The 13,832-nt window shown below is 44.3% G+C and overlaps 1 protein-coding gene across 13 annotated transcripts in view; it reads right to left on the minus strand.

Annotated features, from left to right (window-relative positions):
• Positions 1–221: 221 nt before the first annotated feature.
• The window catches only part of MYCBP2 (MYC binding protein 2), a 439,899-nt gene continuing 426,288 nt past the window's right edge, over positions 222–13,832 (minus strand). For all 13 annotated transcript variants that reach the window (XM_073580415.1, XM_073580420.1, XM_073580409.1 and 10 more), the window contains 5 exons: positions 5,818–5,925; positions 5,385–5,594; positions 3,847–3,954; positions 2,981–3,146; positions 222–1,237 (listed from right to left, as the gene is read on the minus strand). In XM_073580415.1, the coding sequence (XP_073436516.1) occupies positions 1,122–1,237; positions 2,981–3,146; positions 3,847–3,954; positions 5,385–5,594; positions 5,818–5,925 (708 nt within the window). In that variant the 3' untranslated portion in view covers positions 222–1,121. The remainder of the gene's footprint in view (positions 1,238–2,980; positions 3,147–3,846; positions 3,955–5,384; positions 5,595–5,817; positions 5,926–13,832) is intronic.

Genomic DNA, 13,832 nt, shown 5'->3' on the forward strand with positions numbered 1-13,832 from the left:
GTCGGAGGAACTAGGAAATGTCAGCATTAAAGCAGTGCAAGACTGGTAAGACGACTATTACTCCTTTTGATTTTATACCATTCTAAGCTTTCCATAACAAAAATGTATAAGGGGTCTGAAAACCCTTTTAATGCAAAGTGTAATATGAACAAAACCAAGTCAAAAAAGAAAATGAGAATTAATTAGAAGGGAAAAAATTAATTTCAGGAAAGCTTCACAAATATGATTTAAGTCTTTATTTTTCTTTTTAAAAGCCATTCCTCTTAAATAAGATCCTAAACATTCACCAGACTGTCACTGTATAAAAATGTACAGTGGCTTTATTAACATGTACATTCCATAAAGTTTACATCTGCAAAGATATGAGGCACACTCAGTATTGCACTTCATTAAAATTTCAGGCTCAAACATAACCCAGAAAGTTAAATGAAACTGCCTTTGTAATGTTGTAAATCTTAAACAGGACGAACATTGATATCTTTATGTACAGCATTTGTTACAACTTTATACCTTGTTATGTTATGTGCCCTCCACAGCAATGTCTCTTTTCTTCTCTGTGGAACACAATGCAGAGCTCTCCAGCAACCAGAGAGTTAAATTAACAGTCTAGAAGATAAACATATATACTCTTCTTTTTCCACGAGATGCGGGTATACTTGTACAAGGCTATTGGAAAGTCAGTGCTCATTACTGTAACTTTTCTTCTGATCATACATATACTGTATACATATATTTATATATCCTCGATATGGCGAGCCTTTTATATGCTGTGTATCCAAGCATTTTATACACATCTGGTGTCTTGTCAGTGGTGCTTTATGTAATGACCACATGCAAGCACCTCACGAGTAGCTATCAGTTTAAGTATAACAAAACATTGAGTTTGGTATGAAGAGTATGAACTTGTGAATACACAGCTGTATCTGGTGCCTCCTTCCTGATTAACCTTGTTCGTAGACTCTTATGTGGTCCCATCCTGACCGGATGCTGTCGTCCAGAACCTGCCTGGCGTGACGGACTGCTACAATCCATCTCAAAATTCACAAAGCAAAGATTTAAAAAGAAAAAAAAAAAAAAAAATTATAGTTTGAAACTGGAAAAGTAGTATGGGCTATTTTTCTTTAAAAAGTGTGGGCATTTCTGCACACTCCACAGCCCAAGGCAAACTCTTCTCCGGTGGGGGGGTGGACCACATGAAGAGGGCACTCCGTCCCTTCGAGCTGTTTGCCTTTTGGACCTATAAAAGAAAAAAAAGAAAAAAATGATAGTCATATAGCTAAAAAGCAGGTTTATAATGCATCAGAATCAGAAAGCCAAAATATAATTTAGATTTGCTGTATCTATATCTCCATCCATCTCCCTCCCTCCCAGTCCCCCCCCCTCCTCCATCCCCCCTCCCTTTCTGTCCTTCCGCGTCCCTCTCTCAGTCCCGCCGTGTCTTTCTCGCTCTCGCAGTCCCGCCGTGTCTTTCTCGCTCTCGCAGTCCCGCCGTGTCTTTCTCGCTCTCGCAGTCCCGCCGTGTCTTTCTCGCTCTCGCAGTCCCGCCGTGTCTTTCTCGCTCTCGCAGTCCCGCCGTGTCTTTCTCGCTCTCGCAGTCCCGCCGTGTCTTTCTCGCTCTCGCAGTCCCGCCGTGTCTTTCTCGCTCTCGCAGTCCCGCCGTGTCTTTCTCGCTCTCGCAGTCCCGCCGTGTCTTTCTCGCTCTCGCAGTCCCGCCGTGTCTTTCTCGCTCTCGCAGTCCCGCCGTGTCTTTCTCGCTCTCGCAGTCCCGCCGTGTCTTTCTCGCTCTCGCAGTCCCGCCGTGTCTTTCTCGCTCTCGCAGTCCCGCCGTGTCTTTCTCGCTCTCGCAGTCCCGCCGTGTCTTTCTCGCTCTCTCAGTCCCGCCGTGTCTTTCTCGCTCTCTCAGTCCCGCCGTGTCTTTCTCGCTCTCTCAGTCCCGCCGTGTCTTTCTCGCTCTCTCAGTCCCGCCGTGTCTTTCTCGCTCTCTCAGTCCCGCCGTGTCTTTCTCGCTCTCTCAGTCCCGCCGTGTCTTTCTCGCTCTCTCAGTCCCGCCGTGTCTTTCTCGCTCTCTCAGTCCCGCCGTGTCTTTCTCGCTCTCTCAGTCCCGCCGTGTCTTTCTCGCTCTCTCAGTCCCGCCGTGTCTTTCTCGCTCTCTCAGTCCCGCCGTGTCTTTCTCGCTCTCTCAGTCCCGCCGTGTCTTTCTCGCTCTCTCAGTCCCGCCGTGTCTTTCTCGCTCTCTCAGTCCCGCCGTGTCTTTCTCGCTCTCTCAGTCCCGCCGTGTCTTTCTCGCTCTCTCAGTCCCGCCGTGTCTTTCTCGCTCTCTCAGTCCCGCCGTGTCTTTCTCGCTCTCTCAGTCCCGCCGTGTCTTTCTCTCCATATTTGGCTTATATTGCAGCAAAATATAGTAAGCCAGTCAAGAAAAAGCAGGGAAAGCCATCCAAAAACCTTTTAGAAAGTTTTATCAGCTTAGTTTATTATTCTTGGCACAAAAAAAAGACAAAAAATAAAACAACAGTGTCCCACATTGAGACATACTACAGTTATATGATAAACAGCCTAGGGTGAAGAACTATTTGGTTCATCTTATCAAACATCCATTCCACATTTCTGCTGTCCCAATGTCTTTCCATCTTTGACATGAGCCCCAGAGTCATGTCCGGCAATATCTAACAACTCCATTAAAAATAACGGATGATTAACAGAGGACCCTAGTAGCGACGTTATCAGTCTCCGATCACTCTGGTATTCAGCTACAATGATACTGAAGATCTACACTTTAGGATGGGTCATCATTATCAGATCAGTGTGGGTCTGACCCCTGTCATCCCCACCGATCAGCTGTTTTTATATCCAGCTGGTGCCAATAAAAGTGCGATGGTGCGGTGGTATTCAGCTCTGTACAAATTAACCATATGCAAGATAAAATAACACTGTGCAGAGAAGCTGGAACATCTAACAGAAATACATGGGCAATTCTGCATACCTGCAGGACAATGTGGAAGTTCTTCTTTAAGTATGCTGGTCATTCGCTGGAAGTCATCATGGCAAGCATTACAAAAGTGTGTTGTTCCAAAACAGAAAAATACAGCCACCGAGCAGCAGTAACGACACTTGTACTCCAGGAAATCAGTACCGTGTTTCGGACACATCTGTCAAAAGTAAGTAGAACAGCAGTTTTCACTACCATTTTTAATAACTATGCAGATGGAAAGCGATCAGAAACTAATGGCAATTACTAAAAAGGTTATACACCATTTGTAATGGAATGGCTTATACCTAAGATACGTCACCTAAATTACACTCCAATCACAAATCCAAAAATGGACTGCAATACAAAGACTGCCTGAGGGTCACCTGACCTGACCTTGAAACGGGACACAGTGTGAATCTGACCTTACATTGATGGGAGTCCAAAATATTTCCACCTCCTAAGATCAGCTGACTGAAGAAGCTGTGGTGCACCCAAACTCTGTAATCTCTTCAATTGTTATGGCAGGTTGTTTCGTACTTGACTGCACCGTTCTATTCATATCGGTAAGATTAGTGTAGTCTTATTGCGTTCAATGGAACAACACTGCAGTAACCTGAATCATTGCTAATGAAAAAACTACAGAGGCAAGTACGAGCCAGCCGGCAATCTTATGGGCACATTGACAAGCCCCTTCATGCAGCTCATCACCAAGCTAATATTGATGGGCTAATATTGCTAAGCCAATCTAAAGGCTTTAAATCCATTCGTAGGTTAAACGCTCTGTTTTCAAAGTTTGTGTAACAAGTAAAATGCAACACTATGCAGTATTTGGTTACAAACGTGACACAGCGGGTTGTTCCCCAGGGAAGACATCATACCTGAGCCCTGGACACATCAGAGCATGCTCCACATATCAGCTCTCTTGGATCATAGTCATCTCCTTGGCCAGCCTCGGCATCGCAACGTGCTTCACCACCAAAATATGCCTTTAAAAAGTAAAAAAAGCAAATTAAACAAAAATTAGTAGTACTGCATATAGAAAATAAAGCAATTTCTATATAAATCACACTGTGCGTTGTGAGGATTCGCCAGTTTCTGAGCATGGAATGGTGGTAGTGTACGTGTTATGTATACTCCTGCGCAGAACATGTCTAGTGGGCACGGCCTTGCTCCATACACTTGTATGGAGAAAATCTGCACCCCGTCTAGTGACGGGGTCGTCTAGTGGGCACAGCACCACTCAATACAAAGTGTATGGAGTGAGGCCGAGACCACTGGCCGGGAGTACGTATAACACACACATACTCTCTATTTCCGGCTCAGAAACCAATGAATCCTTGCAGCATACTGTGTGTGACTGCAGAGTTATTTAAAACCGGACAACCCCTGTAACAATGAAATCAGCAATACAGAGATATACAACACTTTTGTTTCTTAACATGTCCAACTACTGTACACACGTTTATTTACTGGGATATGGACAGAAAATGGAGAAAAATCAAGTATCTCATTTTCTAATTATTTTCCCAACAAAGTAACCACTGCATCCGACTTTGTACAATAGACTCACAGTCCACGATTACAACTGAATCTGTGAATAAAGTTCCTTATGTTACGTCTAATGAATAACGGAATTCTATGGTCCATGCAGGAGCCACAAATTTAGTGCTAGGAAGGGTTTCTTTCCTTTTATGTGTAATCTGAATCCTCGCCATTACCAATGATTTTCATATTAAAGAATGCTGGGTTTGACAGCCAGAGTCAGGGATCTTACAGATTTCTGTAGCTGCAGCCTTGATGCCTTAGGGTATGTGCCGAAGATCCTGAATTGGCCGTGCTTTGGATGTAGCACATGTCTGCTGCGTCCAAAGCACTGACATCTATTGAATGCAGGGGAATCCGCATGTGTTCACTGAACTGTGCAGATCTACCGTGTCCAATACATTGCATGGGTGAAATTTATCTTGCAGTGGCTTGAGTCTCCGAAAGAGAAATTGACATGCTGCGGTCTGGAGAGAAGCGCCGCATGTCCATCTCCGTGGGTGAGTCGCAGGAGTCTTTCTTGAAATCTCATCCACTATGCTGTAAGATCTGGCTGCTGCGAGATGGACGCTGCACGAGTACGCAGAGTCTAACCCGCAGCGTTTACTGATCGTCTGCACACACACTTAGTTTGTTTCCTGCATCTGGAGGTCAACACTACACCATATTTGCGTCAAGTCACTTGAATTGGAATTTCGCTAAAGTTTGGAATATTTACTTTCTCTAAATGACCAATTGACTGTTGCGGAGAAAGCTGTAGGAACCATCATAAGGATTTTTCAGGACCCTTATTAAATTTGGATAATCATTAGTTAGTTACACAGTTAGTAACTAATCAGGCCCAAATATCTGAGGAATGTATTTGCTGAATTACCTTTTTACATTTGTAGCAGACATAATAAGCATATCTGTTCATGGCATAACTGGCAGGGTCATTGTAAAATCGGACTCCCGGTGTAGTGATTGCATCACTTTTGTGTAGTCCTTCGTATTCCAGCCTCATCAAAGCCTTCCTTCTGACATCTTCATAAAGGTCTCGGATCGGGTCTAGAAGATCTTTTAACACTGAATGATTTATTTTGTTCTACAAATAGATAGGGAGATTAATTACTTTCCATATTGACATCAGATCTCTCAGTACATAATGAAAAGCTAATAGAGTAGCACAAAATGAGAATAATATGTACAGGGTTTACAGATTAGGAAAGCAACCAGTCACATCATTCTTCGGAGATTTCATTGATGTGCTGTTGCCTCAAAGAGTCAGAAGTGAAACTGTGTACTAGAATTCTATCCAAATTAAATACCTTGCAGATAGGACAGGACATAAAACCAAATGTTATCCGTGGTCCCAGCCATCTGTTTTCTAGGACACGTCGGCAACATTGCAAGTGGAACACATGGCTGCAGTCCAGCTGAAAAGCAAACAGAATGACCATATTATCTGGAGGAAAACAGTTCTGAGCGGTAAATAAAAGCAATATTTCTGCATTTCCTTTTAACTAGCTTAGTTCACTGCTGAAGGCGGCACCTGTAGAGGGAAGTGCCCTAAAATGTACATATAATATATATATATTTTGCATGATAGGGTTGGTCACCTATGGTATGATTACTGCCACCAACTAAGAGTAGAGTTTGTACCAGTAAACTTGCAGTTCTATCCTATGGCTCTATCAGACACCAAAATATTCATATGCCGATTTTCCAATTATGCCAGAAATCAAAGTTGAAATCGATCATCTAATTTTTAACAAATAAACTAGAATAATGCAGCATCAACGGCTCATATATTAAATCTGCCAGTGAGATGGAGCAGAAAGTCTGGTTGATCATGTATCATAGGAAGCTATATATGGTACATTTTAGATGCCTCACACACTGTATATGAAGATCGAGATTACAATGTACATCTAAAGAACATACTGTATATACTGTAGTATCTGCAAGATTTCTAAACACTGACTACTTGGGAGGCTTTGCGCGGCAGTTTTGCAGATGCTCAGTGGTGTGGTGGCTCCGCCGACATTTTGTGAAATCCCAGAACCCCTCCACACTTCCATTGCTGTAATGTGTTGGTCTCCAGGAAAATGGCCGCTGGAGGCGGCGCATGTGTAGACTGAGATCTCAAAAGACGAGATCTCAGCAGCACTCGCACCACTGAGCATCTGCGAAACTGCCGTGCCTCAGCCTAGGATCGATGTGTGGGGGCTTCCACAAAATGGCAGAGTCCCCGCACCATCGAACCTGCTGCACTAGCCTGGGATGAGTCAGATCATCGCCAGACCACCGAACACCTCCTGTGACCCCGCTCCACCAGCGCTCCCGATCACACCCTACCACCCCGGTAAGCTGAATAATTCAGACTGTAAGGCCCCTTTCATACATCAGTTTTTTGCAGTCAGTCACAATCCGTTGGCTCAACGGATCCGTCGCAGATTGTGAAAAACTGATGCGACAGATCTGTTTTTTCGTTGCATTAGTTTTTTCATCTGTTTCTCGACGGTTTTTTAAAAACGTCCACAGATATACAGTTGTGGCCAAAAGTATTGACACCCCTGCAATTCTGTCTGATAATACTCAGTTTCTTCCTGAAAATGATTGCAAACACAAATTCTTTGGTATTATCTTCATTTAATTTGTCTTAAATGAAAAAACACAAAAGAGAATGAAGCAAAAAGCAAAACATTGATCATTTCACACAAAACTCCAAAAATGGGCCAGACAAAAGTATTGGCACCCTCAGCCTAATACTTGGTTGCACAACCTTTAGCCAAAATAACTGCGACCAACCACTTCCGGTAACCATCAATGAGTTTCTTACAATGCTCTGCTGGAATTTTAGACCATTCTTCTTTGGCAAACTGCTCCAGGTCCCTGATATTTGAAGGGTGCCTTCTCCAAACTGCCATTTTTAGATCTCTCCACAGGTGTTCTATGGGATTCAGGTCTGGACTCATTGCTGGCCACCTTAGAAGTCTCCAGTGGTTTCTCTCAAACCATTTTCTAGTGCGTTTTGAAGTGTGTTTTGGGTCATTGTCCTGCTGGAAGACCCATGACCTCTGAGGGAGACCCAGCTTTCTCACACTGGGCCCTACATCATGCTGCAAAATTTGTTGGTAGTCTTCTGACTTCATAATGCCATGCACACGGTCAAGCAGTCCAGTGCCAGAGGCAGCAAAGCAACCCCAAAACATCAGGGAACCTCCGCCATGTTTGACTGTAGGGACCGTGTTCTTTTCTTTGAATGCCTCTTTTTTTTCTCCTGTAAACTCTATGTTGATGCCTTTGCCCAAAAAGCTCTACTTTTGTCTCATCTGACCAGAGAACATTCTTCAAAAACGTTTTAGGCTTTTTCAGGTAAGTTTTGGCAAACTCCAGTCTGGCTTTTTTATGTCTCGGGGTAAGAAGTGGGGTCTTCCTGGGTCTCCTACCATACAGTCCCTTATCATTCAGATGCCGACGGATAGTACGGGTTGACACTGTTGTACCCTCGGACTGCAGGGCAGCTTGAACTTGTTTGGATATTAGTCGAGGTCCTTTATCCAACATCCGCACAATCTTGCGTTGAAATCTCTTGTCAATTTTTCTTTTCCGTCCACATCTAGGGAGGTTAGCCACAGTGCCATGGGCTTTAAACTTCTTGATGACACTGCGCACGGCAGACACAGGAACATTCAGGTCTTTGGAGATGGACTTGTAGCCTTGAGATTGCTCATGCTTCCTCACAATTTGGTTTCTCAAGTCCTCAGACAGTTCTTTGGTCTTCCTTCTTTTCTCCATGCTCAATGTGGTACACACAAGGACACAGGACAGAGGTTGAGTCAACTGGCTGCAAGTGTGATTTAGTTATTGCCAAAACCTGTTAGGTGCCACAGGTAAGTTACAGGTGCTGTTAATTACACAAATTAGAGAAGCATAACATGATTTTTCGAACAGTGCCAATACTTTTGTCCACCCTCTTTTTTATGTTTGGTGTGGAATTATATTCAATTTGGCTTTAGGACAATTATTTTTGTGTTTTTTCATTTAAGACAAATTAAATGAAGATAATACCAAAGAATGTGTGTGCAATCATTTTCAGGAAGAAACTGAGTATTATCTGACAGAATTGCAGGGGTGTCAATACTTTTGGCCACAACTGTATAGATAGGCAGATCTATAGATAGAGATACAGTGCCTTGCGAAAGTATTTGGCCCACCGGGAACTTTTCAACCTTTTCCCACATATCGTGCTTCAAACAAAGATAACAAATGTAAATTTTTGGTGAAGAATTAACAAGTGGAACACAATTGTGAAGTTGAACGAAATGTATTGGTTATTTTAAATTTTTATGGAAAGTCAAAAACTGAAAAGTGGGGCGTGCAATATTATTCGGCCCCTTTAACTTAATACTTTGTTGCACCACCTTTTGCTGCAATTACAGCTGCAAGTCGATTGGGGTATGTGTCTATCAGTTTTGTACATCGAGAGACTGAAATTCTTGCCCATTCTTCCTTGGCAAACAGCTTGAGCTCAGTGAGGTTTGATGGAGATCATTTGTGAACAGCAGTTTTCAGCTCTTTCCACAGATTCTCGATTGGATTCAGGTCTGGACTTTGACTTGGCCATTCTAACACCTGGATATGTTTATTTGTGAACCTTTACATTGTAGATTTTGCTTTATGTTTGGGATCAATGTCTCGTTGGAAGACAAATCTCCGTCCAGTCTCAGGTCTTTTGCAGACCAACAGATTTTCTTCAAGAATGATCCTGTATTTGGCTACATCCATTTTCCCATCAATTTTAACCATCTTCCCTGTCCCTGCTGAAGAAAAGCAGCCCCAAACCATGATGCTGCCACCACGTTTGACAGTGGGGATGGTGTGTTCAGGCTGATGAGCTGTGTGTTGCCTTTACGCCAAACATATCGTTTGGCATTGTTGTCAAAATGTTTGATTTTGGTTTCATCTGACCAGAGGACCTTCTTCCACATGTTTGGTGTCTCCCCCAGGTGGCTTGTTGCAAATTTTAAACACTTTTTAAGGATATCTTTGAGAAATGGCTTTCTTCTTGCCACTCTTCCATAAAGGCCAGATTTATGCAGTGTATGACTGATTGTTGTCCTATGGACAGACTGTCTAACCTCAGCTGTAGATCTCTGCATTTCATCCAGAGTGATCATGGGCCTCTTGGCTGCATCTCTGATCAGTCTTCTCCTTGTTTAAGATGAAAGTTTAGAGGGACGGTCGGGTCTTGGTAGATTTGCAGTGGTATGATATTCCTTCCATTTTAATATGATCGTTTGCACAGTGCTCCTTGGGACGTTTAAAGTTTTGGAAATCATTTTGTATCCAAATCCAGCTTTAAACTTCTCCACAACAGTATCACGGACCTGTCTGTTGTTCCTTGGTCTTCATGATGCTCTCTGTGCTTCAAACAGAACCCTGAGACGATCACAGAGCAGGTGCATTTATACGGAGACTTGATTACACACAGGTGGATTATATTTATCATCATTAGTCATTTAGGACAACATTGGATCATTCAGAGATCCACAATGAACTTCTGGAGTGAGTTTGTTGCACTGAAGTAAAGGGGCCGAATAATATTGCATGCCCCACTTTTCAGTTTTTGAATTTCCACAAAAATTTAAAACCACCAATAAATTTCGTTCATCTTCACAATTGTGTTCTACTTGTTCATTCTTCACCAAAAATTTACATTTGATATCTTTATGTTTGAAGCATGATATGTGGGGAAAGGTTGAAAAGTTCCAGGGGGCCGAATACTTTTGCAAGGCACTGTATCTATAGATATGATATATCCATACACATATCCATAGATATATCTATAGATATATCCATACATACATCCATAGATATATCTATAGATATATCTATGGATTTATGTATGGATATATCTATAGATATATCTATGGATGTATGTATGGATATATCTATAGATATATCCATAGATATATCCATACATATATCCATAGATATATCCATCTTTCAATATATCTATGGATAGATGGATAAATAATAGCTAGTCCAATGTTTATTAATGAACAATGTTTAATTTTGAAAAAAAAAAAAAAAAAAAAAGTGTCGTGGTCTCCCGCGCAATTTTCTGCACCAGAGAGGGAAAGCCGACGGCCAATATTGTAGCCTGGGAAGGGGGTAATACCCATGGCCCCTTCCCAGGCTATGAATATCAGCCCGCAGCTGTCTGCATAGCCTTTACTGGCTATTAAAATAGGGGGACACCCTCCCCCCCCCAAAAAAAAAAAAATGACGTGGGGTCCCCCTATATTTTATAGCCAGAAATTCTACACAGACAGCCTCTGTCTTCCCACTGTCGTGTAGCGGTGGCATATGGGGTAATAAGGGGTTAATATCACCTTTGTTTTGTAAGGTGACATTAAGCCCGGTTAATAATGGTGAGGCATCAATAAGATGCCTATCCATTATTAATCTTATAGTATCAAAGGGTTAATAACACACACATAAGAATAACAGGATTTTGGTTGCTTACCATAAAATCTGTTTCTCAGAGTCTTCATTGGGGGACACAGAAACCGTTGGTGTGTTCTGCTGCCTCTAGGAGGTTGACACTATGCCATGCATGAAAAAAAAATGGTAACTCCGCCTCCGCAGTATACATCCCTCCGACAGGCTGTAGGACAATCAGTTAGTGAAAAAGCAGTAGGAGGAGACATTATCATGTAAGTCCATCATATAATCATTACAGATAACAAAATCATGGGAGGGCGCTGTGTCCCTCAATGAAGACTGAGAAACAGATTTTACGGTAAGAAACCAAAATCCTGTTTTCTCTTTCGTCTTATTGGGGGACACAAAAACCGTGAGACGTCTAAAAGCAGTCCCTGGGGAGGTAGAAGACAGAAAAACCTTTCAGGTCAGAGAACTCACCACTACCGCCTGAAAAATTCTTCTGCCTAGGCTGGCATCCGCTGAAGTATAGGTATGGACCTTATAGAACCTTGAAAAGGTATGAACAGATGTCCAGGTGGCTGCCTTGCACAATTGCATGATGCCCTATCGTGTGCCGCCCAGGACGCGCCCACTGCCCTGGTTGAGTGAGCCTTGACCCCAGCAAGGGACACCCTGTTATTCACCCAGGTAGGCTTCCAGAATTGCCATTCTGATCCAGTGGCCAACTGTTGCCTTAGAGGCCGGCAGGCCTCTTCTCACCCCATTAGGAATGACAAAGAGCGAGTCTGCTTCCCTGAAAGGAGCAGTCCTAGCCAGGTAGACCCTTATCGCCCTGGCCAGGTCCAGCTTATTGAAAGAACGCTCCAGAGGAAGAGTTGGGGAAAAATGACGGTAGGATTATATGCTCGTTCTGGTGGAAGACCGATACCACCTTGGGGAGGAAGGAAGGAGGAGGCCGCAAAACAACCTTGTTTTGGTGCATAATCAAAATGGAGGGCGACCGGACAGGGCCGCCAACTCTGAAACCCCCTGATAGGGGTGACGGCTATGAGAAATACCACCTTCCAGGAAACAAGGGATATTGGAGCTTCCCGGAGGGGCTCCAAGGGTGAATTTGTTAAGGCGTCCAGGACCAGGTCAAGATCCCATGGATCCCTGGGGATCTGTAAGGAGGAGCTGCATGCCACCCTTTGAAAAAAAGGTCTTAACCTGCAGGCGAGAGGCCAAATTCCGTTGGAAAAGAATAGAGAGAGCAGATACTTGGCCTTTCAGGGAAATTAGGGCAGTACCGGCATGTAATCCTGCCTGGAGGAAGGCTAGGACAGATGGTAGGGAACAGGGTATAGGTGTGATGGGATTAAACTCACACCAGTCAAAATAAGCCTTCCAGGCTTGATAATAGACCCTGAAAAAGATGGCTTCCTAGCCTGGATCACTGTATTAATAACTCGGTCCAAAACCCCCCGCTGCTCTCAGTATTGTGGTTTCGATGGCCAAGCCATCAAATTGAGCAACTGAGAATTTGGGTGGTAAAACGGCCCCTGAGCCAGGAGCTCTGGTCTGTTGAGGAGTCTCCAGGGGGTGCTTGTGAGAAGATTGATAATTTCTGCAAACCAGGCCCTCCTGGGCCAGTACGGGGTGATCAAAATGACAGTCACCCCTTCCGCCTTGATCTTTAGCAGTCTGGGCACGAGAAGGGGAGGGAACAGGTAAGGGAGTCTGAACTGTATCCAGGGAATGACCATCGCATCGACCCCTATTGCTAGAGGATTGCGGTATTTTGAGACAAACTGTTGGACCCTTCTGTTCTGTCGCGACACTAGGAGGTCCACGTTTGGAGTCCCCCATAGCCGGCATATCTGACGGAACACGTCCTGATGTAAGGACCATTCTCCTGCCGTGAGCCCCTCCCGATGGAGGAAGTCGGCGGCTGTGTTGTCTGTGCCGGGAATGTAAACTGCCAAAATAGCGGCTTCAGCACGGCTGAAGGCTCTTGATTCCTCTGCTGATGCCCGGGGACTCCTGGTTCCCCCTGGTGATTGATGGAAGTGGCATTGACCATCTGAATCCGGACTGGCTGATCCTTGAGGCATCCTTCCCAATGTAGGAGTGCTGGAAAGACCACGGTTGGTTCTAGAATGTTGATCGACAGTGCGGATTCTCGCCTCGACCATCACCCCTGGACCGCTAGGTGACGGAATACCGAGGCTGGCATCCGTAGTTATCACCTGCCAGTGGACAAGGGGAAAAAAGGACCGCCCCAGATAAACAAGTGAGGAGGTCAGTCATCACTTGAGGGACTGCCTGGCCTGACTGGGAGGGAGGAAGGGGCGATCCAGTGAAGCGACGGACCTGTACCACTGAAGGAAGGTGTTCTTCTGAAGTATCCTGGAACGGAACAGGACAAAGAGTATTGCCTCTGAGGCTGCCACCATCCTCCGCAGGACTCTCATGGCAGCGCAAAGGATAGGAGTCGGGATTCTAGCAGAGAGCAAAATTCCCTGCCGGAGAGTAATCCACTTCCTTTCGGGAAGAAAGACCCTCGAGCAGCGGGTGTTGATTAGCATCCCTAAGAACTCTAGGTGTTGTGTTTGCGTATGGAGATATGGGACTAACCGCTGACCCTTAATATGGCTACCATTGCTGCCATAATCTTTGTAAACATTCTGGGGCTGTCGCCAGTCCAAATGTTAGGGCCACCAACTGGGAATGCTGCTGCTAGACAGCGCAGCGCAGCGCAAAAAATCTTTGATGTCCCTGAAAAATGGGGCCATGCAGGTAGGCGTCCCGAATATCTATGGAGCATAGGAATCCCTGATCCTCCATAGAGGCAATCACCGGCCGGATCAACTCCATCCTGAAGTGGCGTAGGCGGACCCCTTTGTTT

The sequence above is a fragment of the Dendrobates tinctorius genome, unplaced genomic scaffold, assembly GCF_039654945.1.
Source record: "Dendrobates tinctorius isolate UK_male_01 unplaced genomic scaffold, ASM3965494v1 ptg000064l, whole genome shotgun sequence".
Taxonomy (NCBI): Eukaryota; Metazoa; Chordata; class Amphibia; order Anura; family Dendrobatidae; genus Dendrobates; species Dendrobates tinctorius.